The sequence below is a fragment of the Miniopterus natalensis genome, chromosome 14 (assembly GCF_054644295.1).
Source record: "Miniopterus natalensis isolate mMinNat1 chromosome 14, mMinNat1.hap1, whole genome shotgun sequence".
Classification (NCBI taxonomy): Eukaryota; Metazoa; Chordata; class Mammalia; order Chiroptera; family Miniopteridae; genus Miniopterus; species Miniopterus natalensis.
In genome coordinates, this window is record NC_142094.1 from 32,340,250 (window position 1) to 32,365,296 (window position 25,047).

The following is a 25,047-nucleotide window of genomic DNA, read 5'->3' on the forward strand; positions in this document are numbered from 1 at the left end:
TGATCACCTCTCTGAACCTTGCCATATATTCCCTGATAGGCCCTGCTTTTATAAAGAATCTACTTACATAAAATCAAGTAGCACAAGGAAGATAAGATTATTTTGATTTACTTAATATGCAATAGTATTATTTTGAGGCAAATGAAAACTAATATTCCTTTATATCTGAGACTAATGTTCATTATCTTAGTTGATCAAAGCTTGTAATTATGTTTGTATGTTCATATCAGCTTTCAATTAAGAAACCCGAGCAGATTGATCTGAAGGGTAAGATTTAAGGCATATATATCATGGTATTGTGCATTCCTTAGTATACTACCAGGTAGATCAGCATATATCAGTATAATAAACAGAGAGAGCAAGAGAAAATTGAGGGGGAAGAAAGTTATGTAGTAGGAAAAGCAACAGTTTATACTAAAAAGAAAAATTTGGATTGGAGTTTTAGTTCTATTTACTAGTTGTAGAAATAAGTCTATTTAAGTTTTTATAATGTCAGTTTTCTCATTAGTAAAATGAAGGTGATCGTAATAACTTTCTTACAGTTTTGATGTGATGATTAGAAGGGATAATGAACATAAAAGCAGCTTTTAAATTAGAAGGTACTAAACAATTGCCAGTTACTATGTATAAATACACACATATACATAATTATGTCTAATTGGCATGTAGCACCTCATTTGCACCTGCGCTCAACATCCAACTTTATTCACAGAATACATTTAGGAACCGAATACAGCAAAGACTTGACACAATTCTTTGTATTTTAGTTTTGTTTTCAAATAAGTCATTGCAATATCTTTAACAGCAATTAAATAGCAAGTGTTAGGGAGCATAGCTTATGCTTCTATCCATCTCCCTCCAAGCATGGTATCTGACAGACACTACATGGTTATTGCATGCTGGTAAAATAAATGATTAAAGCAAGAGTTCTGACATTAAGAATAAAAAGCAATGTGACAACTTTAACCCCCATCAATTAGGTTAAGGGTTGCCTTTTAAAAAAATTCAGATTAATTGCAAACAATGGTTGTTAGCACCTAAGAGTTTGTAAAGCACTTTAAGACCTAAATTATTGCCCTAGCAGTTTGCTCAGTGGTTAGAGCGTCGGCCTAGGGATTGAAGGACTCGGGTTCCATTCCGGTGAAGGGCACGTTCCTCGGTTGCAGGCTCGATCCCTGGCCCAGTCCCGGCACAGGCAGGAGGCAGTCCATCGATGTGTCTCTCTCACATCGGTGTTTCTCTCTGTCTCTCTCCCTCCCTCCCTTCCACTCTCTGAAAAGCAAAGGAAAAAATATCCTCAGGAAAAAGAGACCTAAGTGATTTTCCCATTTTACTGACTTGGCATCACAGATGAAATAAATGAGTGGTCACATAAAAATAAATAAATTGTAACATAGCTAATAAGTAAAAGAATTGGGATTAAAAAAGTGGATTTTTTCAACCCAAAATTTAGTATTCTTTTAACTGCACTAGACTAAGATCAAAATCTATGCAAGAATATTATGATCAGAATATTGTTTTTCGACCAACACAAAGACTGGCATTTATAAGAATTTCTTCTGATTGTGGACTAAATAGTATCTTGCTCTACCTCCCTTTGAAGAGTTAGATTCTTTCTGTTATAAAGGAGGAAACGGTAGCATTTTGTCAATTATGTTTTTTTACTTAATATAAAGCACATCAATATATTTTCTACTTTAGCTGGATGGTTATGATCTTTTGATCTTTCATTTATTGTTTCTTGAGTGCGTATATATAAAGTGTCTATTATGTGTCAAGTACTGGACTCACAGTGTTGTAACAAACCAGAAGTGTCTCTGCTCTCATGAGCCTCACTGACCAGGAGAGTGTCAGACATTAAATAAATAACACACCCTTAGATACAAAAGTAAATATTGTCATAAGCACTGTGAAGGAAGGGAGTTCTCTGAGAGGGTATAGCAAGGATCTCCCTACGCATTAAGAGACCCAGGAGAGGCCCCTGTGAGGGAGAGCTATGTAAGCTGAGAACTGAAGAATAATAGATTTCTGTGAAAACTGCACGAAGTAGAAGAAAAGGCAAAGGCTAACACAGGGGGAAAAGTAGTTTAGCATGACAGTAAATAACTAAATAACTCACTGAGGAATGGGTGCAGCAATGGGGATTATGTATGTTGACCATCCCCCACCCCCCCCCGAGGTGGAGATGGAAAGGGATTGTAGCAAGACAACAGACATAGTAGGCAGTGATTTTCTTCTTCTTTATTTTTGTAACAATAATTTATTTAGCATGTTTAAAGGCCAATAGAAATAGACTCGGTAGAAAGGGAAGATGTTCCTGGGGCATAGCCCCTGGGACCATAAGAGGAAGTTGAATCCATTGATGGAGCCTCTCCTCAATTTCAGAAGCAGGCGAATGGAGAAGACAGGAGTAGATGTTGCATGGTTTATAGATTTATTTTAAAATGATTACCTCAAAACAATAAGTGAAATTCATAGGCCTGGGTAAATTGCATATTGTATTTCCCAGGATTTCATGCTGTGACTTCCATTGACTTTACTGAAGTATGTTCCCCACTAGTATTGCTTTAGATCATCTGGCAGCAGAGCAAAGAATAATGTGAGGGGAACAAGTGAAATTTCTGGTAACTAGGTTTTTATTTTTTTAATTGAATATGTGTAAATTCTGAGTTGCTATGTAATAATAGTCCTCAAAGTGTGGATTTCTGTGATATGGCTCTATATCTTTATTTATTTATTTATTCTTTATTTTAAATATATCTTTATTAATTTCAGAGAGAGGAAGGGAGAGGGGGAGAGAGAAACATCAATGCTGAGAGAGTCATTGATTAGCTGCCTCCTGCAAGCCTCCTACTGGGGATCGAGTCCTCAACCCAGGCATGTGCCCTGACTGGGAATTGAACCATGATCTCCTGGATCCTAGGCCGATACTCAAAGGCTGAGCCACACCCAGCCGGGCTGTCTCTCTATTTTTATAATTAAAATAAGTAAACTATTTTAGAATGAATTCTAAATTGTTCTCATGTCATCTTCCTGTTTATCTCTGGGCTCCAATCTATCATGCATTTAGAATAATTTGCCATGCTACACCAATTTTAGCAGCCCCCTTCCCTTAATGAAGGTCACAAATAGATGAATATTAATGCCCTCAATTCCAACCCCAGTCCTTTTATTTGGTAACTGTGGGAACCTGAACAAGTTTCTTAGCTATTCTGCAATATTCTTATCTGTAAAATGTGGACAATAATTGTCTTGCTGTATATTTGTAAGAACTAAAGGATAGAAAAGATGTAAAATGCACCATATCTAGGACTTTCACTCTTACGTGAGAATTACATTCAAAAGACACTTTGAGCCACATCTCTGCATACAGGGATAGAAACACACCACTATTAGCTCGAATCAGAACAATCAAACCCCAGGTTTATGTAACTCTGAGGCCATACTGTAGCTCTGTAGCTGATTATTTCTTTTGAAAACAATGAAAGATTGATATTGTAATGATTCTAGGTATGCCTATGTGTGTGTGTATGTGTGTGATTCATTGTATTCTGTTAAAGAGTTTATAATCTAATGAAAAGGCAATACAGATGTAGACTTATACTGGAGACTGAGAGGCAGCATCCAGATCCTTCTTCAAGGAAGGACATAGTGTTCTAGCTTCTGGCAGTGATGCGGGCAGACATCCTTCAGCGATTTGCCGCTGCGGGATGACCTCAGCTGCCGAGAAATGCCTTGCCCAAGGTCCCATCCTTCTCAGTGTAACCCACATCTTGATTGACGTCCTAGAGTAAAGGCCTGGCCATTTTGGCCCAATTTAGAATAACTCTAACATGCATTTCTAATTCCAGACACTCCAGAGTCGGCCAGGACTGTTGTTGGCCCTGAGTAGTGGTTAGATTTCTCTCTCAATCCAATCCTGCTTCCTTCCTCTGCTTCCCACATGCATGGTTCCCAAGGTACACACCCCTAAACTACTTGCAACTAATTTCTATCTCATTGCCTGTCTCCTAGGGAACCTAACTTGCAACCAAGGACCTATATATAGTCTAGCAATTTTCATACACGAATCAAAGATGGGAGGCTTTTCTTTAAATCTTAGTTTCAGTCTACAAAATAAATAAATAAAATCAGGTGATATTTCTTTGGCTTGTTTTCTCTCTATTTAGTTTGTAATATCTCAGAAAGGTCAGGTCATTGGGATTCTGAAGCCCAGGACTGGGGATATTCCCATAGGTATTATAATTCATGACGTGGGGATATAGCAAATACAGTCTCTTTTTCACTGCGTTTTTCCTCCTATTGGGACAGTTTTATGAGGAGCTCTTCAGAGCCTGCAGTGTTTTCTAATGGCGTATGAGTCCTCAGTATCATACTTGTCCAAGTCAACATGGACGGGTTTCTGTCAAAAGTGATCAGTGTTTATGGAAGTAGCAAGAGTAATGCTTCCTCTGGGTGAACCAAATCGAAGAGGTTCCAAGTTGTCGAGTTCGATGGTAGCTTCAGCCTCGATTTAGATTCTTCAAAGTTTGAAATAAATCAATAACTTTGTCTTTTTTTATCTGCAAAGACACTTGGTTGACAAATTATAGAGCTTCAGTTTCTTAGAGTAATGCACTTTAACTTCCAGTTTTTTTTCTGTTTTCTTAATGTTAGAGTCCAGTTCTTTTATTACTTAATTATATTAGCTAGACTGCTTCTAACCATATGATAAATTAATAATTCCATAGAATAAACCCATTATTCTCAAGGAAAATTTCTGCATGCCCAATTTATATTAAAATATTCTTTTTATTGAGAATATGTCAACAATAAAAGAATGTATGTCCAAAAGTTTTCTTCAACTGTTAAAAGTCTCCAGTTGAGTTTATTTTTCTCTCATTTAACCAAAAAACAACAACAAAAGCTTGAGCATTGATAAAACATCTGTCTCTTATAAAACGTGTAACTTTTAAACATGTACGTATATTTCTAAGATAAAGGTGAGCAGCAGTCGCATTTCAGAGCAAAGTTAAAGGAAACAGACAGCATTTTGCACAATGTTGCATGGTCATCATTCCAAAGCAGACACTTCATACGATCAGTGGCTCATAGAGATGCACTCTGACAGCATTGCGGAGGGACAGCAGCTGGAAAGAGAAGAACACACAGAGTCTAACTACATTTGATTCAAAAGGAAGTTTTACATCTTGTACATATTAATTCTTTCCTTTGCACATAAATACAGTCCTAGGGAGTAAGTAAAGAGAGATGTTATTCTGTCCAATTAATTCTGTTGTCCTAATTTAAATTAATATGTACAGGTGTAATTGGGAAGAAAAATATCTAAAAAGCCTGTTTAAGGGGTTATCATGAAAAGGGTTTGAGTTCACACTGGAAGAGAGTGTTGCAAAATAAAACTATTTTATTTAATTCCTTAAAGCATAGATGTATGCACAGCACTTGTTTTCAAACTGAACTATAAATAGATTTCTTTAAAGCATTCTAGATGATGTAAAATGAAATACAAGAAAGCAGTAGAACAATAGCATAAGACAAGATCCAGGAATAAACAATTGTTGATGTGATTATACATTTAATTTTCATCTAAAGAGGAAAACATGCATTACTACAAATACTAAGTGACATTTTTAATTTCTTCCTGTGATTGTGTGGTTGGGGTAAGAATGATACGTAAATGCATAATGGAAGTAGCTTCAGGTGTAATTTTTGCAGAAAATATTTATTGAGTATCTACGACCTGCCAATAAAAGAAGAGGCATGGTACAAATATGAGCATGCCAGCCTGACCTTAACAAGCTCTTAAATTCATGGGACTAAAAATTAAAAAAAAAAAAGCAATACAGCCTTTGGTAAAGTAATGTGCAGTGAGCTTCAGGAGCATAGGAATAGTGTTTTTCATGTACTCAGATGCTCCTGAGAGAGGAGACACGTGGGCCAGAGAGCCGTCAGGTTGGGAAGCTGGGGGAAGATCCGTGACTGAATAATGCAGAATAATGCAGACATGAGACAACAGTGGTTAGTTTAGCAAAATGCACTTAGATTTAGGGTCTCGTCCATATTTGTAGAAAAAAGATGAGGCTGAAGATCTTGGAGAAGGAAAAGTAGGAAGTGAGGAAAGAGAACATAATTCTAGTATATGACTTTCCACCATCACACAAAGATGTATAATACACACCAAATTCACAGAACAGAATTATCAACTACGACGGGGGGAAAATATGAAAATCATGGAATGAGTCTTCACAGATTTTCTTCTCCCCTCCTAATAATATAGGGAATATTTGAGAAAGAGACAAGACAACTCACTATATGAAGACATTAATGAACATAAAACACTGTTTTGTTTGTTGTGTGAATATGAACCTGACAACTGTTTTCCTGAAGCATCAAAGTCCTGTGCTCTGGTTGCTGTTCATCATTATATGACAAATGGATATGTAACAAATTTAGTACAGAGCTACATGGCCTCTTCCTCAGGCTTCCTATTTTATCACCTGGACTTAATTTGTATTCTATCATTAAGAGAACTCTAGGCCGTGTTGTAACCATTTAAACTGGCTTGCTTAATTTGACACTCTTAGTTCATTTGAATTAAATATCACCCAATTCTTGGGAGATACTTTTATTTCCTTTTGCTTGCTGTCTCTTTTTATAAATTATATTTCTTATTTTCACCCCTGCCTAAACTTTCCACTTCTCATACATTGTAGATTCTTTTGCCAAGCAGCTCACAGGTTCTTTTTCCTATTGGTGCCTCCCATTGTATAATCAGTGGATGATCTGTAATTTTTAGGTCACATATTTAATTGCACAACATACAGAAATAACAACAGATAGTGGTTTGTGCCTAGTGCAAGAGGGGTCAGAGGTTATATGGAAAGAAGATGCTTCCCCGAAAGAAGAGGAGTAAAATTAGAGGTAGTTTTTAAAGAATTAGAAATAATTGAAAAACCGAAGACCATGAGGAAGGGGAGAGAAAACATGGTTCATTTCAAGGACAATGAGGGTGGTAAACGATATTATTGCTTCCAGTTTTCTGCTGTCCCACACCGTGAGAGGATGGTACTTACCCCACCCCATGATATCAGCCCTGGTCACATAAGATTTGTCTTGACCAATGAAGTGGGAGTGATATATTCCACTTCCAAGCAGAAGCTTTCAAAGCTGTGGCTTGGCGACGTCCCCTCGCCCCCAGCCCAGGCCACACGAGCAGCCTGTTTCCATAGAGGCTGCTCCTCCAGCTCCTTCCTGGAGTAAAGATGATACAGAGCAGAGCTGCAGGGAATTCGCAAGGGATGCAGCTTAGGTGAGAAATAAACCTCAGTCAAGGTAAGCCGCAGAGAGATTAGAGTTGTTTCAAAGCTGACCGGTGCAATAAATAAACTATTTTGACTAAAACATAGTTTGTTGTGGGAGATTAGTGCATAAAAATAAGTTAGGACAAAGTCACACGGAGCCTTGGATGTTAGAATAAAATGTAATTTATTGTGTAACTAGGAGTATTTGCTGTGGCTACGGCTACTAGATTCAACAAAACATTGATTAAGGCATCTCCTACTTGAGAAAAGAAAGTCTTTAATTGAACATTTGGCAGATATTTAGTGTACATTTATGAAGAATAGGCATTAAAGTCAGCTGTGAGTGATGCATATTTCTTGTCCTCAAATTGTATGAAATATAGTGTAGGTGACAAGCAGGTACGCAGGCAATTATATTATGCTATAGATCTAAGTAAATACAGAATGATGGAGTCTCCGTGGATGGACAGCTGTCTTGACATGAAGGAGCAAGGGAAGGCATCCCACAGAAATTCCTAAGCCCTTAAGTACAGTTTGCATGAGGTTTGCTCTATCCTAGAGTGGAAAGGCTTCAAAAACACTAAAGAAAGACATAGTTTTGGAGAAAAATATGGGCAGCTGTCAAACATTTTTTGTGGGAAAACACTATTTACTGATTTCTCTGGGTAGAATTTATCCATTTATATTTGGAAGGGTGGCTTCCTGTTGTTATGACAAGTAAGGAAATGTTTAATGTGAAATAACTCTTATACCCCTTTCACCTCTCGCTATAATGACTGTAAGAGCCTCACAATTTATAATCAGGTCATTGTCACTCACATTTGTTTCCTAATCCCTGATGAAATTACTTTAAATGTAATTGGAAGTTATCATCTAATCTCTTTTACTTTCAAATGGAATACATTTTTTATTTTTTCAAAGATACAATTGATTTCTTTTTTTTCGGCCAGACATAGCAAACATTTCTCAGTAGGGCAATGTCCATAAAATCTTCAGATGCACTTTGTCATTGAAATTCCTCTATCATGTGTCTGATACTACCTGAATTTATGTATTCTATGTATTAGTGGCCTTGAATCTTCATCATTATTTCTTGTAATAACTAAAGTGAACTTTTCTTTCTGTTACTTATTCTCTGATGATATAAGTTTTTCTATATTTGTATCTGTTACACTAAAAACACTACATGAACAGGCTTGGTGATCTTTCACACATGGAATTATTTAATAAATACAGAAACCAAAATTCTCAGAAAATCTTGACAACAACAAAGTTAATAGAACCTAATAGATTCACTCTGCCAGGTTAAACATGATCATAAGCCAAGTAAAAAATAGGCTGACTTGTTCTGCCAAAAAATATTTTTAAAGAATTTTATGACAGAAGTAGAATTGAAAACATTAATAACAATAAGCATATATTTTATTATTGATTATTTAATATGACCAGGCATGTTTTTAAATGTGTTCAGTTCTCATTGGGGTAGTGAGAGAAGCACTTATTTTCATAACCATTTTTTAGATGAAAGGTAGAGCCTAGAGTGATCGAATCACCAGAGGCAATAAACTTAGTAGGGGAAAGACCTGGGCTTTTAACTTGGAGCTAGTTTATACAGAAATATTTTCTAGATTCCTAGAGATTCAATATGTGAGAATTCCAATATTTGATAAAAAACTATCCAGTCTGTTTATGTTTTTAGTGATTTGAGCTCAAGTACACTTGTTACCATCTAACCCATGAGTCTATTTGCCTTTGTTCAATAATAAATATGAGGCATTTTTGTGGAGAGAGGAAAATTTACTGGCATCTTGAGTCACTAAATGGCTCCTCTTCTTTAGTAATCACAGCCCTTGAAAGAGCTCAGCTTCTGTCAAGAAATAAGGACAACTACTTTATATCTTTTTCAGGTTCTTAGATAAAGAATTTCCATTAGTAATGTCATTAACGATGCATTGCTCAGCTTCTCCTTCTGACCTTTTTGCTCAACAACTTTGATGGTTTCCAATTCAAGGTGAGAGAAAAATGCAAGCCTCTCGAATTGCTGTAAAAGGCAAGCAAAAAGTACAGTCAAGCTCCATCTCAGCCTCACGCTGGGCTCATAGGCGCTACCTGGTAGTTCATACCTTTTCTAATAGCTGTATTTTCTTTTTGTTCTCAGAGTATTTTGCATGTACCTGATTGTTGTGAGAATAAACAGAGAGGATTTTATATCTAAATCATTCATCTGAATGGGGCATGAGCATAACCCATATTTTAAATTGGAATTAATCATTAAAAAAAGGTACAAGTAACCTACCCAGAGATTTCTCGATAAAAGAGGTACAGATTTGAGTTTTTATCCCAATATATTCCACCCATGCAGGAAACTTGTAGAGCTCTATGGAATCTGTAGCCCCCTTCCAGGTACCCCGGTAATGGGCTTCTACTTTTATTGATGAGAAAAAGCATATACTAGACCCTTGAAAATAATGAGGGGAAACAGCAAGGGTGAGTAAAATATGTAAGAAATACACTGTCCTGCTTTTTTTTTAAAGGATATAGTCTAAAATCATGCTCAGGGTGTAAACTGTGATTGAAATAAATTTTTAAAAAGTTAAAATTGACAATTAAAAAAAAAAAGATGGAAAAATTTAAAAATCACAAAAAATTTGTCCACGACAAATATTCACTAAGTCTTGTTCAATAAATGCCCTTTTACATGATCTGATTTCTTTCTTAAGTAATTATTAGCTGTCTCTCATATATTCTAACTTTGATTTTAATGATTAAGGTTTTCCAGAAGTTTTGGGGGGTTTTTGGTTTGTTTGTTTTTTAGCAGATATTCAAAATTTTGGCCAGTGAGATATTTATTTGACTGCAAACTATCAGCTAATTTCCCAAAAATATGCACTCAAAGATTAGCTGCAAATCAGGCCCCACAGTAAGGTGTATATTACAAAATGTGTTAACCATGGACAGATGATTATAAAGTTAAAGCTATTGCTGTTTATTGCTTTGATGTAGTCCAAAGGAAGAAAGATGTGTGATTTTTCTTATTAACAGTCTTAATTAACTTTTAATTGATTTCTAGGAAGATAAATGGTTTCGCACACTGAGCTCCTTGGCTAGATACTAACCATCAATGCAAACTTCTTGACAGCACTGCCAATAATAAGGGACTTTACGTTTGGTTATCTTGTTTAACATACACATACTCATCTATAATAGGAAAGAAATGAAATTAGCTTGCTTAGCCAGCCCATGTCACCTAACTTACATGACCCTATTTATTCTCCTTAATTAAGATATAGAAAAGGAAGGAAATAGCCCTGCTTTTCACAAACATTCTGTTTTTATTTTTTCTGTCTCTACTAGATTTGTGTCTGAGTTGCTATAGGGTGTTTTATTCACATTATAATTGATGATCCGCTCTATGTTTGCTAATTTCATCTCTGATGTGTAATAATAGGAAAAGAGATTCAAAACAGCAATTTTACTTCGAATCTTTTACTTTATAGTTGAGATATCTGAGACATAGAACCAATGACAGACCAAAGTTAATGACATTAAAATATGTGTACTAGAAACACTGAAACTAATCAGCAATTTCTTTATATATAATATGGTCTTTCACCACCTTAACGTGCGTAGTCCCTCTGTCATTCTACAAAATATTGAAAGGACACAGATATTTTCTTGTTGGCATACCCTTGTTTTGATCATGACAAAATACCACTATGTACTTTAAAAAATGCTATTTTTCACCATAGACCAGTAATTAGTAGTAATGCAAAACTGATCAGAGTCTCAGATGCAGTCCTAATAATTACAAAATGTTTGCTTCAAGATTCTTAGTCAAAATCACATAGAATGATAAAGCAACAACTATACACTAAAGTAAAACCAAACAATAGATATATAATGAATAAAATAATTTTAAGAATTCTGTAGCAGTATTAATACATTCATTTATATGTTAATATATAATTCATCTATGCACTTAAATATTGAATGTATGCCTACTATGTGCCAGGCACTCCAATAGGCACTGAGCATTCATTGAAAAATAAAGAAAAAAACAATTCCAGACCATACACCCATGGCTCACATTGTGAAAAGGGAGGCCAGTGTTAAAACTAATAATCACATTGATAAATGTGTAATTAAAACGACTAAAAGTGGTATAAATGACAGGTATGTAAAGCTATTGACACATGTAACAGGAGGTTCCAATTTCCACTTCAGAAGCCATAGAAAACTGCTTTGAGGAAATGATGCTAAATTGACACTGGAAAGATGAGTGGGGAGTAGCCTGGGGAACAGTTCGCAGAGCCCTCTGGGCAGAGGTTTCCAGAGAAGCTTGGAGGCGGGAGAGGTTTGCAGTATTCTGGAACTTAGTGAAGTCAGCATTTAATCTGGAACCTCTTGTCTGTGTTAAAGGTTTGAATATTGCCCAAGGCAATGGGAATCATTGAAAAGATTAACAGAGGATGGACAGGTGTCATTGCTTACCCTTTTATGAAAACATCTCTCTGAAGAGAAATAGCTGAAGGGAAATAATGAAGAAGTATTAGCAATCTAAGCTACAGGGGATGGTGACTGGGACCAGTATGATTAGGCTTGAGATATTTTACAGGGGGTGGAAGCATATTATGGCTAGATAGAGATTTTCTGTAAATGCCGTTATGTCTTGGACCTCGTTATTTAATAGGCCACGTGGTTCACAGCCTATAGCTGGGCTTCATACACAGGATGAGATGACATGTAAGAAGAAAGAGGAGAGATTCAAAAGTGTGAGAAAGACTTGACTCGCCACTGTTTGTTTCGAAGGTGGAGGGAATGTGCCATGAGCCAAGGAATGTGGGTGGCCTCTGGAAGCTGGGAATGGTCCTCACGGGACAACCAAACTAGACGTGTGCATATCAGTCTGACAACCTCAAGGAACTACATTTTGTTAACAACTTAAAAGAACAAGGAAATTGATCTTTCCCTGTAGCCTCCAGGAAGAAACAAAATACAACCAAACAATAGATATATAATGAATGAAATAATTTATTATATATCTGCCTGTACCTTGATTTCAGCCTGGCGAGACCCATGTTGAACTTCTGATCTAAAGAACTGTGAAATAATAAACTTGTATTGTGTAAGTGGCTTAATTTGTAGTAATTTGTTATGACAGCGATAAAAAACTAATACAGGTATATTTAGGTATCTTATTGGAGAAATTAGTTAAGCAGCTGGACATATATAGGACAATACATACAACGAGACTTCCCCAACACATACACACACACACAGATACACACAGCCGAGTTAGTCAAATTAAATCATTCTATCATAATAAACCTTCCAGTGTATTGCTGAATAAAAGCATAACTTGAGCAACAATCATTTAAATTACTGATTACATAAGTGATTGATTTGCTGACTAAAAAATACCCACAGGCAGAAAAAGTCACTGAAACTTTCAATAGTGTTAGTGTTCTGAAATAAGACCTATTTATTTCACTAAATTACATTTTTCTAGTTACTTTATCAGTGATTTTAGACAAAAAGTAAAGTTTTGTGGGAGGTTTTGGTTTTTTTTTTTTAATCTTAAGTTGTCACTTAATAAGTTATGTTAAATTAATTATAAACGGAATGTGATTTTCTTACTTTAGAATTCAAAATCTATTAAAGAAATTATAAAGGAGGAAAATTCAATATTTTTGTAATGAGAGTTTTCTGTAATAATATTGTGATTGCTACTGATATTATCAACTTATAAGTTATGCTCATTTTAAATGAAGAATATTAAACTATATATTTTTCATGTTCTAGACTTTTGATTACATTCTCATTATCTTTTTAGAATTCTCCCTATAGAAAAAAAGAATATTGGTTAGAAATATGCCATACTTCATCAACTATTCTCTTCTAGCAGGAAAACATAACAATATGTAATGTGAAAAAAGCTTAACAAAATGTACTCTGTGAATTTCTTTGTTTTTAATTTCAATTAGGCAACTGACCCTGATGCTGGAATAAATGGCCAAGTGTACTATAGTTTGGGTAACTTCAATCACCTTTTTCGCATCACACCCAATGGGAGCATTTACACAACAGTGAAGCTTAACAGGGAAGTCAGGGACTACTATGAACTTCTTGTTGTGGCAACCGACGGAGCGGTACACCCTCGTCATTCAACTCTAACAGTGGCCATCAAGGTTTTGGATATTGATGATAACAGTCCTGTGTTCACCAACTCAACATACACTGTTGTCGTTGAAGAGAACCTGCCAGCTGGGACCACCTTCCTTCGAGTAGAGGTGGGTGGGAGAAGCATTAATTTCATGAACTACACATTATAAGATTAGCCCTTAGGACAAGGTTGCCAGATTTATCAAATCAAAAAATAACACTCCCAGTTAAATTTTAATTGCGGATAAACAATGAATAAATTTTAATATAAGTATCTCTTAAATACTGCATTTTTTTAAAAAATCTAACAACTCTACTTTTAGGGATAGATCAAAAATTAAGGGGAGAAAAGGTGCATTTGTAAGAAATTAAATAACAAATCCAAATAGGTTTTATAAATTTAAAAGTTAATGCTGTTTATTTATTGTGATAATAGACAACATAATAGTCTATATTTTCTGCCTTCGTTGAGTTTTTGGTCTGGTATAGCAAACAGACAAGTAAGCTGGTAATTAAAATAGGGGTCCTCGATTACGAGGGGCTTGGGAGATCACAGGTGGAGCTCTTGACCTAATCATGAAATCAAAGAGAATGTTTCCTGGAGAAAGGTGCTTTCTGAATGGTGGGCTGCAGAGTAAGGGTTATTCTAGCAAAGAGGAAGAAAGACTGTCCAAGGCAGTGGAAAGAACCGGCTCAAAATCCCAGAGGAGAGAACCAGGGGCTAAAAAACTGGAAAGTGTGTAGGTCCTTCTCACCATATTAAGGAGACTGGAGACGATCCAAAATGGAATGGAAAACAAGAAAGATTTTAGGCAGGAGAATAAAATAATAAAATCTTTCTCTTTGTGATATTGATAACTGATTAAAGGGAGCCAAGGCTAGACGTTCACATAGGAGGTTTTGCATTACTGCATGGCAGAGCCTAACCCTCACCTTCCCAGTGCTGTTCTTGCCCCGTTCCGTTTCCTCTACCACAGTAGCCTTTGCCAGCCTGTGCTACTGAATAGTTATCCTACACAACCTGCATGAAAACCTACCTTTCAGCCCAGCCAGCATGGCTCAGCAGTTGAGCATCAACCTAGGGTCCAGGAGATCGTGGTTCGATTCCCGATCAGGGCACATGCTCAGGTTGTGGGCTCGATCCCCAGTGTGGGGCGTGCAGGAGAAAGGGGGTCAATGACTCTCTCATCATTGATGTTTCTACCTCTTTGCCTCCCTCTCCCTTCCTGTCTCTGAAATCATTAAAGATGTATTAAAAAAAAACACCAAAAAACTTATCCTGTCAGCTAATAGATATCATTCCCAATTTTGAACAACTTTAAGTGACATATCACTTTATTTCTTTGATTTTGGTATTTGTGTCTTATTTCTTTGAGACAGTCACCTGGAGGGCAGAAACTGCACCTTGATTCATCTGTGCATCTCTGTAGTATCTTGCCCATAACCACTTACAAATATTAAATGAAGGGAATTATAATAGAGTGATCTCTACAAATGTATTATAGGATACCTGTGAGATAAATTTATTATTTATATATTTTTTCAGTTTTCTTACAGTGTTTTAATAACCTAGTGTGTTTATGGAAATCACTCAATAAATTTGTTTTTATTTAAAATATCATTTTCCAGGGTTTTATGATCAGCAAGAAATAATAATCAAGTGTGACAATACTTATTTATTTACTGTGGTATGATTCTTTTAATTAGTGATTCTTTATGTAAAATGAATTTAGTAATAAGATCAACAAGGACAGAAATCTCTTGTCTCTGTCTCTGTTTCTCTCTTCCTCTCCTCCCTCTCTCTGGTAAACTACCTGACAAAAGTGCTTTTCTCTGTAGCATGACTTTTGGTTGTTATTAAATGTATGCTGGCCTAAGCACTGTCCCATGACTTCCGTCAGTCTTTCATTTCTCTAGTTTGGTAATGCCACAGATATAACCATTCTTCTGCTTAACTTGTTGCAGGCCACAGATGTTGATCTTGGAGCAAATGTGTCTTATCGGATAAGAAGCCCAGAAGTGAAGCACCTTTTTGCACTACATCCATTTTCAGGAGAACTCTCCCTTTTAAGGAGTTTGGACTATGAGTCGTTTCCAGACCAGGAAGCAAGCATCACTTTTCTAGTGGAGGCCTTTGATATTTACGGAACGATGCCGCCTGGGATCGCCACTGTCACAGTGATAGTGAAGGTAAGGAACACTGGTGGCCTCTCGTTGCCTACTTTGCAAGTAGAGAGCTACTTGTAGCTTCTGTTTTTTATACTATAAGTATAATATTTAGTGCAACAATTCATAAGAGAAGTAACAGACCCAGAACATAGATTTTTAAATGTGAAATATTTATGAAGACTTGAGAAATAATGATATCGTTTAGCTATAAGAGATAAATTTGAAGGAAACGCTTAAAATGAATTCAAACACTGTGGCTGCCTGAGTCTGCCATTAGCTCTGTGACTTCAATGAATTATCATTTCTCCAGCCTACACTTTAGTCCAAGTGCCACAGCAGTAGAGATAATAACTTTATCCAAACCCTTCCATTTTAAAAAAATTAAAGAATAAAATGACTCTGAATGATACTAAGCCTCCAGAACTAATTAGTTTAGTTTAGAACCCAAGACTCTGGAATGAAACAAGCTTTGGGGTCAGATGAAATTGCAACCAAGTTCTCGTTCAACTGTTTCTATAATCTCTGAGATTTCTTTGACTTCTTTAAGTTTGTTTTTCATTATAATACCCTGTGCCAAATGGTTGCCTAAAAGAGCATGGAACCTTCAACCTTTTGGGTTTCCAGTGATTTTCAAGGTGCGCCTTTAAAAGAAGACATGAGAAAAAGATTCATCTGTTGTCAAGTGTTTTATATATATATATGATATAATATTATATCAGTTCTCAAGTGTATATAAAGGTCACCTGAGCAGCATACTAAACTTTCAGATTTCTCTGCTCTTTCCCAAAGGAGCACCTTTCCTATGGGGAAAGCATCATAAATGCATTTCTATAGATGCATTTCTGCCTAGAATAAGAGAAAGTCAGGTTCTGGGGATGACTTTAATTTTTGAAAGGTGCTTTCATTAAAGAACTCTCTACATAAGGTACATGAGGCCATAGGTAACTTTTCTACAATGCTCATTTTTATAGGGCACTGCAATGTATGAATGACAGAATTTAAAAAATCATGTCTTTTCTTGATTTTTCTATTTGATGATTAACTGATAAGTAACTTATCAGTAAAGTTATTGATAAGTAACTTTAGTTAAAAAAAAATAAAAATAATGCTATTGGTTTTGTTAGAAAATAGAATATCAATATGAGAATATAGAAGATTGTTAAAGATTTAACCAATATATTTAATTACCATAACTATATCATGTAAGTAAATGCTTTAATATACCTGGTTGTAAGATCTTTGGGTCTGTATCTTTTGTTTGTTTGTTTTTGTTTTGTTTTGTTTTGTTTTAAGATAATCCTGCAGTCAGAGTGGGATATTCCATTGCCTTTTCTTTACACTTGGCTGAGGTTTATCTGCCAGTACCGCCTGATGCCATTTCTTCCCTAGAATCCTGCTGTCTCCTTTAAGCTACCTTGGAAAGGGGAACATAAGTCCCTTCCATTTCCAGATGCCTTAGACCTGCCTGGAGAGTTTAATTAGGGCCTGAATTCCTTCTTTCTCAGAGATCCACTCTGTACTTACATCCACTCTGTGTCTCTCTGTCCTAAGAAATGAATCTCTTTCAGGTAGTGGGAAATGGATCTATTTCAGGGAGTTAAAATTGTATTGAGTGTTAAGTTATCTTTGGGACTCAGAATTTGAACTTTCAAAATCTTTTCTCAGGTCACCTGCCTTCTCGTTTGTGTCTCTTTTTCCCCCTGAAACAATGATTTTAAATGCTGGTAGCCTGGGGAAGTATGAAGGGATAACAAAAACCTCCGACGGCCTGAGGTGCTTCAATTCATATTCTGAAATACTGCTGTGGCACGACACTGAGAAATTTAGAAATCTGTTTACAAGAACATTTTAGGAACATGGTAATATGGGTGGTTATGAAGATATTGTGATAGGGAAAGATGAAAAAGACTAAGATAAGACTGATCCGCAAAAACTAACTATAGCAAAATGGCTTTTAGAGCAGGTGAAAAATGTAGACCATCTTACCCTGGTCTTCTCTTGCCTACCCATATAGTTCAGTGGAATTGAGCATTAAAAACATTTAAAATAAAAAATGGGCCCAGCTGAGCATGGCTCAGCGGTTGAGCCTAGGATCCAGGAGATGGCCATTGGATTCCGGGTCAGGGCACATGCCCGAGTTGTAGGCTCGATCCCCAGCAGGGGGCGTGCAGGAGGCAGCTGATCAATGACTCTCTCATCAGTGATGTTTCTCTCTCTCTACCTCTCCCTTCCTCTCTCTGAAATCAAGAAAGATATATTTTTTTTTTAAAAAAAAGGTCCTTTCTCCAGGATGAATGTGGTTGATATTAGAAAATTACAAACCTTTATATTCACATGACTGCGTGAATTCTTCTTTGGCTTGGACTTTGTTTGATAGTGGAAGTCATTAGAGTCTGATTGAATCCAAACAAGCAAGATTGCACTCAATAAGCCTCATTCTTTGTCTGTGCTCAAGCCTCTTAAAATTCATTCCCTGTTGCCTGAGCACCCCTTTTTTGTAATACAGGGGTATCACTCAAGGCTTCTTAGCATGTGGGAAGAGTTGCTCATTGATGGGCTTATTTTTCTTCAAAAATAGGAGAGGTTTGATCTAATTTGTTTTTTCAGTTGCTTTACCTTATTTGGAGAAGTCAAACCAATTGATTGGCTAAGTCTTCTTGACCTATACAAAGTTATTTCTGATTTATTGTACATTTAAACCAAATCTTAAAACATAAAAACATCTGAGGAATATTTTCCCAAGGGCAGACTGCGATTTGCTTTCCTTTCTCCTAATCACTCAGGGTGAGATTATCACAAAGAGAACTTTAAAAGTGTCTCATCTACTATCATACTTGTTTGTTTTGAAAAGAGAATGGAATAGAATTCTCATTTCTCCACATATGTAGATCTTCCCTAAGCTTTCAAATTTCCTGCTATTGGTTTGTTTACTTGCAGTACTGACAAGCTGCTTTGCTGATAACATAATTGCATGGTATTTGCTAAGAGATATTTCTACTCAAAATAGTCACCTCAGGGAAAGCATCTTGAAGATCTCTCTTTGAAAGTGAGCAGAAAAATAATTTCTTTTGTAAAGAAGAAAAATAGAGATACACTTAGTGTTTTATCTCTAGTCCATCAAATTCATTTAAAATTGGAGTTAGAATGGGGAAATTGAAGTAATATTCAGCAGGAAAAGTGTTTTCACAGTAGTAAGAAAATAAAATTCTGTGACAGACACCTGCAAAGAGCTCTTTTGGTGTCACATTTTAAAGGCCCAAAACAAAGCCAATTATGATCATACAAATAATATGTGTTTTTATTGCAAAGTTTTTGTAGAATATTGATAAAACAAGGCCTGTTTCATTGTACATTTATTGAATACCTAGAAGAATAGAATCAGTGATAACAGAAAATTAGATGATATGAATGAATCTCTGGAAAATGAAAATAAAATTCTAAACTGTTTAAAACATCAATTTCAGAGAAAAATCAGACCTTACACACTGAATTTTAACATATAATAAAAAATACACCGAAAGTAAAGGTCTGTTTTCTATAACAAGCCAAAAGCTGAATACAAGCCAGGAAAGTTGAAATATGTCAGTGGATATACAATATTTGGCAACATTAAGAGGAGTGTAAAGAACTTGTCCAAGAAAAAATGGACTTAAGTCATTTTGATGATTGTAACTTTAGATAGAATGGCTGCGTAGGAGTAGGAGAAAGAGTGAGGGAGACGCTTCTGTGCAGGAAGGACACTGGGTGCAACTGGTTTTGTTTTCCTGGCTTAGTGGGTGCAGGTGGGGGAGTAGCCAGGAATAGGTGGAAATACTACCTGTAAGGGCCAAGGTTGTTGGGAAATACAATGAGTCTTGCAAGATGGAGTTAGCATTTTATCTTTCAAAGAGGTTTTCTCCTGCAGGAAGAAAAGAAATGTTTCTAAATCCAGAGAATATAGAAAATACACTTTTCTAGTTTTTCTAGATAGAAATTCAATATCCAGTATCAAGGTGTCATTTGCCGAACTCTGGGCACCTGGCAGGTGACGATGTGCCACTGATATTCCATGGTGGAGTATTGGTGGGGTCCTAGTATTGACTAGGTGAGAGGGGCTATGGTATCAGAGACCAGGAGGTTGTCCAGGACTCGAACAGATAAGATACTCTGGACATTTCCAAAGTTACAGCATATTTTTTCCCATCCTCTGGAAGGGGGATATTGAATTAAAGATGATTTCAATGAATTAATTAGTGGGAGTGTGTTCTCAGAGTGATTTTTTTTTTTTTTTTTTTTTTTACAACTTTGAGTTGATTTTCCCCTTAGAGTTGGTTGACCTGGAGCCATACTTGTTTTGGGCTATAGTCTTCAAATGTTTCCCTCTAGTCTATTCTGCATTGTTATATTCTTGGTTAGTGTATTTGTTCTGATATATTAACCAGGAAGTTGAAAGAATGTGAATACATCAGGGAGGGCATGTCACTGGCTGGGTCAGGTAGTTTCTTAGTGTATCTGCATACTCTGCTGTTCTAGAGTTTTACAGTGAAGATGTGCCCTATTCCCTCTACAGAACCAAAGAAGAGGAAAAAAATAAAAATGTGTATGCCCAGAGATTTTACCCTTTTAACGTTGAGGGATTATCCCATTTCCCCCTGCCTGCCAAAAAAATGAGACAGGCTTGCTTCTGCCACAAGTCTCCAAGGTTGTACTGCCTCCTAGTGGGGACAAAAGGTGCTGTCAAGCCTTGTTGATGCTAGTTAACCACAGGCACTGCCATGAATTCCCAGGCCCACCATTGCTTTAGCTGCTACCTTTGCCTGGATGAACTGGAGGTCACATTTGGGAAGCATGCTTGATATATTCGACTCTTCAGTATATTCTCTGAAAACTTTAATTCAGCAAAGTCAGACAATATTCCAGACAGTATTAGTCTGTGCCTTTAATATCTCAATATCTTCCGGGTCTCTGAGGGTATATTTCTTAGAGCACTAGCTCCTCGAGATGGTGATGGGTGTTTCAGATACAAATGGATTTGGGAAACACTGGGCTATACAAAAGTAAACATAGACCTTCATATAGGGGCCTTGCATATCCTAATGTATATTGTAAATCTCAAGAAGAAGAAAAAAGCGATTTCCTATAGTTGGTCATGGGATTCTTTTTGTTTGTAAAGCTTCTGATAGAATTAATTTTTCAAAGAATGCAATTTGGGGTGAAAATATGATTAGGGTTTAGTGAAAATAGCTATTTCTAGGGTTAAATATTGAATAAGCTGTTTTAAGAATATAGCTACAACTCTCTTTTTACAAAAAAGTAGTGCTTTGTGAATAATTATAAAAATTATCTTCAGGGAAGTAAATTAGCATTATACAATGTTTAGAAGCTCACCAGATTGACAGGATAAAAGTGTGGTAGCCAGTTGGAAGAATTTTTAAAACTGTAAAATATTATTGGAAAGAGATATTTTAAAAGTTACATGTGGATTTTTAAAATGAAAATCCCACTCAAGTCATCTTCCATATAATCACCTGACAACTTTGCTGGTGCTCTTTCTCCTTGCCTCCACATATCAGAATGAGGCTTTTAGGATCTGATATACAAGATTTAAATTATAGCTCTATCCTTTATTTCTGGATAACCATGAGAAATTTAATCTCTCTTAGCTTCACTTTCTTATTATGTAAAATAGGAATAATAGCAATAACAATAACTAACATATTTTAGGCATATTAATGGAGCTGATAAATTTAATACACCTAACATTTGCCTGATAGACAGTAAAACTGAACCAAACACACACATGTACACACATACATAACTATTATGCATTTTTGAGAAAGTCTAAAATAGGGTGATATTCTTAAGATCTGCTCATAGATTTGAGCTCAGAATATGCAATTATTGTCCCAACTTACCATAATGTCATGGCTTAAAAAAATTCCAAAAATGTATCAACTCCTTTTCCCCCACATAATATTACAGCAAAGGGAAGCTAGAAGGGAATGGAATTATGTATTAAATCGCTGGGCTTGTCAACATCGCACAGGGTTACCCTCCTCTAACCTAACTATCAATTTGGAAAGGCTGCATGAGTGAGGGGGCAGTCGCTCAGATAACAGAAACACATCCTATGTTAAATTTAGTTAAACTTCTTGCTCTACACTCTCATCATATAGTTGCACTTTCTCTTTTATAACATGCATCACAGTTGACATTATTTATTTTATTTTTGCATTCCACACTAAACTGTAACCTCAGTACCAGCAGGTATTGTGCCTTCGTTGGTGGTAACCACAGCCCCAGCACCCAAAGTACCGCCTAATGCCCAGTAGGAGCTCCGTGCATATTTTGTATACTGAGAGCCCTACTGTGCATGTTGGTGCTTGTGGCAAAGCATGACCTTGATTACCTCTGCATCAGAGATATACTACACCCCAAGAATTCAGAATAGCCCTAAACTCAGAAATAAAAACAAAATCAAACAAAAACAAATTTAGACAACTAAAAAAGAAGTGTCCAGTATGGGTCTTGATTTAAAAAAAAAAAAAAAAAAAAGTTGATATAAGTTTATGATCTGTGTTTAAGAGAGATGCATGCAAAACAGAAAGAAGAAAAACAAAAAGCTTTGTCTGGAGGTGGGGCATCTTTTGACCCTACATGCAGAACCATAGAGAAGGGAGAGAAGGTCAGAAAGAACAAAAAGACAGGAGAGAAACCAAGAGGGAACAAACAGCAGAAAGCAGAGGGATATATGAGACACAGCAACAGGGACAGCAAAGAGAGGGTGCGGGGTGGTGGGGACAGAACTGGTAACGGGCAGAGAAGCCAGCTGTGTAGTCCGCCCGGGAAGACTAGGCGCCCGCCCCAAAATCCTTACGGGGTTCCCGAGGGCAGGGCAGCCAAACAGCTCTTCGTGGTGGTGCTAACACTAGGCAGTATTGGGGTGATAACAGAACTCACTTTACCCAGGGGCACACATGCCTGTGTCTCCTCACAGGGCATGGGTAAGAGTTAGAGACTGGGACCAGCATTAGCTATATTTTCATCATTTTAAAAAGATGATCAGAGCATAACCAGTTATTTCTTTTCTATCAGGAAAAAGTCTTTCATCAAGAACAGAAAAAAAAAGTCTTTATTGATTTCAGAGGAAGGGAGAGGGAGAGAGAGAAATATCAATGATGAGAGTAATTGATCGGCTGCCTCCTGCATGCCCCCCACTGGGGATCAAGCCCTCAACCCCGGCATGTGTCCTGTCATGTGTCCTGACATGTGCCCTGGCCGGGAATGGAACTGAGATCTCCTGGATCATAGGTCGATGCTCAATGGCTGAGTCATGCTGGCCGGGCTCATCCAGAACAGTTTTTACTTTTTATGGAGAACTTGCCATTAATTTGTAATCCCACCAGCAAGATTCTATTTTCCTGGTAGGCTCATTAAAAACGCTTTCTTAAACCTACTTTCTGATCTGCCAGAGTAGAATTCATTTCTGTGATTACTTTGGGCTCTAATTTAGAAAATAAATAAATAAAACTCATGTTTTTCCCCTCCCAGCTAACTGTACTTTCAGGTGTGGTTTTATGTGCCTGAACCATGGGACCAATTTGTAAGTTTTCTAGTCAACATTTTTAAGAAAAGCATGGTGGTGTTCTGGTTGAGAACTATGCTAACATTCAGAATAGACTTTAGAAACATGAAAACTAGTTATTGTTCAGATCGACAAAATATAACCACAGAAAACAAACTATTAAGGGACAAAATTGTTAAGAGAACAAAAAAGGACATGTTTCTTTTTGCCAATACTGCCCTCTAGTGGAGTAATGGGCCACAGAATGGGGCTTGCTTTTGGAGATTGGAGCTTGTCCTTCATTTGATGCGTAATAGAGCATTTGTACAGAAGCAGATCATGGGTACATTTTTCTTCAGACATCCTTGGAGCATAAATATACCCAACTAATGATTATACTCATTGGCATTACATTTCAATAAATGTTATCATTTGATATACTGCATTATGCGAGAACTAGGGGCAACAGGCTGTACATCTTAGCCACAATAGAAGACTGTAACCCCCAAATGTGTACAATGTACCGTAAGAAGTACTGCTGCAATCATTGTATTGATTCATTCTTCATCCTGTCAATGGCAAGCAAACTAAAGTTAGGAGTATTGAGGTTTTAGTGGTCTTCAGGTATTTACAGCCTTAGATTTGCATCTAATCAGTTTGTGAGGCCAGATTATAAGTGACCGCTGTGCACTCAGTTAGAAGGCGAATCTAGTGAATGCTTTCTCTGCCAGAATAGGCCACTGTATTCAGCACTCGTAGCAGCTGTATTGACATGATTGGAAAATATCATATCTTCTTTTTATTTCCCGAAGAGTCAAATTATCCAAAAAGTACTTTGTAGCATTAAGGTTTCAAATGTCCCCTGGGAGAGGGGAAAAAGAAAATTCATGAGAACTTACTGAGTTCATATGACTTTGGGAGTTCGTTTACAGAAAATTTACAGTGTTGGACTCTTTCTTTTCTAACCTTCAGAAGTTACAATTTAGAGGTGTAAGAGGATTTCCACTCTTTTAATGACAGGATTCACTCATCAAAGTAGTTGGCACCAGGAAACAGCCGATCAATGACTCTCTCATCATTGATGTTTCTGTCTCTCTCTCCCTCTCCCTTCCTCTCTCTGAAATCAATAAAGATAGATATATATTTTAAAAAGTAATTAGCACCCTTGAAAAGAGCAGGAGATAATGTGTTGCAAATGTTTTGTATATTTACTCCATACCCTGAAACCTCAAGATCAGCACCTTACACTGCCCTCATTATAGAGAACCAGCTTCCCGGTTCAGATTCTAAAGCTCATGATTTATAAAAGAATTCTTATTTTATGGAAGAGGGTGTGAGTACTATATGTTAAACAGAGAGATTTTTTTTGTGAGTTTTGCTTACACTCAAGACTTATTTCTGATTGGAGCTTGCAGGTTTCCTAATATTCACAACTCAGAAGTCAACTCTATGGTGAAACATAAAACGAGCTCTATTTGATTGTAATAGATAATTATCCTGACCTCTTTGCAAAGAGGTATTTATAATCAGTTAATTAGTGTGTTCCTAATTTACACTGTACACGAAAATTGTTGTAACAGAGCAAATATCAAAGACTATGTAGAATAATTTTCTTCTTTTGTTTTTAATAACAAGTGAGAAAAAAATGACCTGGAGAGTAAGGTAATTAATAGATGCTGCTTCGAGTTCCAATATGTTTGACCAAATTACCCAAAACAATGCAGAGCATAATGATTACTTTAAAATAAATAAATTTAAGAAAATTAAATCAGCCAATTTAATAAAAGTTGTTTTTGAGAAAGAAATAATATACAGTTCTCTGTAAAAGATAAAATGCTCGAGGGGGGAAAAATGGTCTTGCTCTCAAGGGGA

The 25,047-nt window shown here is 36.4% G+C and overlaps 1 protein-coding gene across 1 annotated transcript in view; it reads left to right on the top strand.

The window, feature by feature from the left end:
• Nucleotides 1-25,047, top strand: part of PCDH15 (protocadherin related 15) — a 900,353-nt gene that overhangs the window by 753,963 nt on the left and 121,343 nt on the right. The window contains exons 24-25 of the mRNA XM_087824418.1: nucleotides 13,286-13,591; nucleotides 15,429-15,653. Of these exons, the coding sequence (XP_087680544.1) occupies nucleotides 13,286-13,591; nucleotides 15,429-15,653 (531 nt within the window). The remainder of the gene's footprint in view (nucleotides 1-13,285; nucleotides 13,592-15,428; nucleotides 15,654-25,047) is intronic.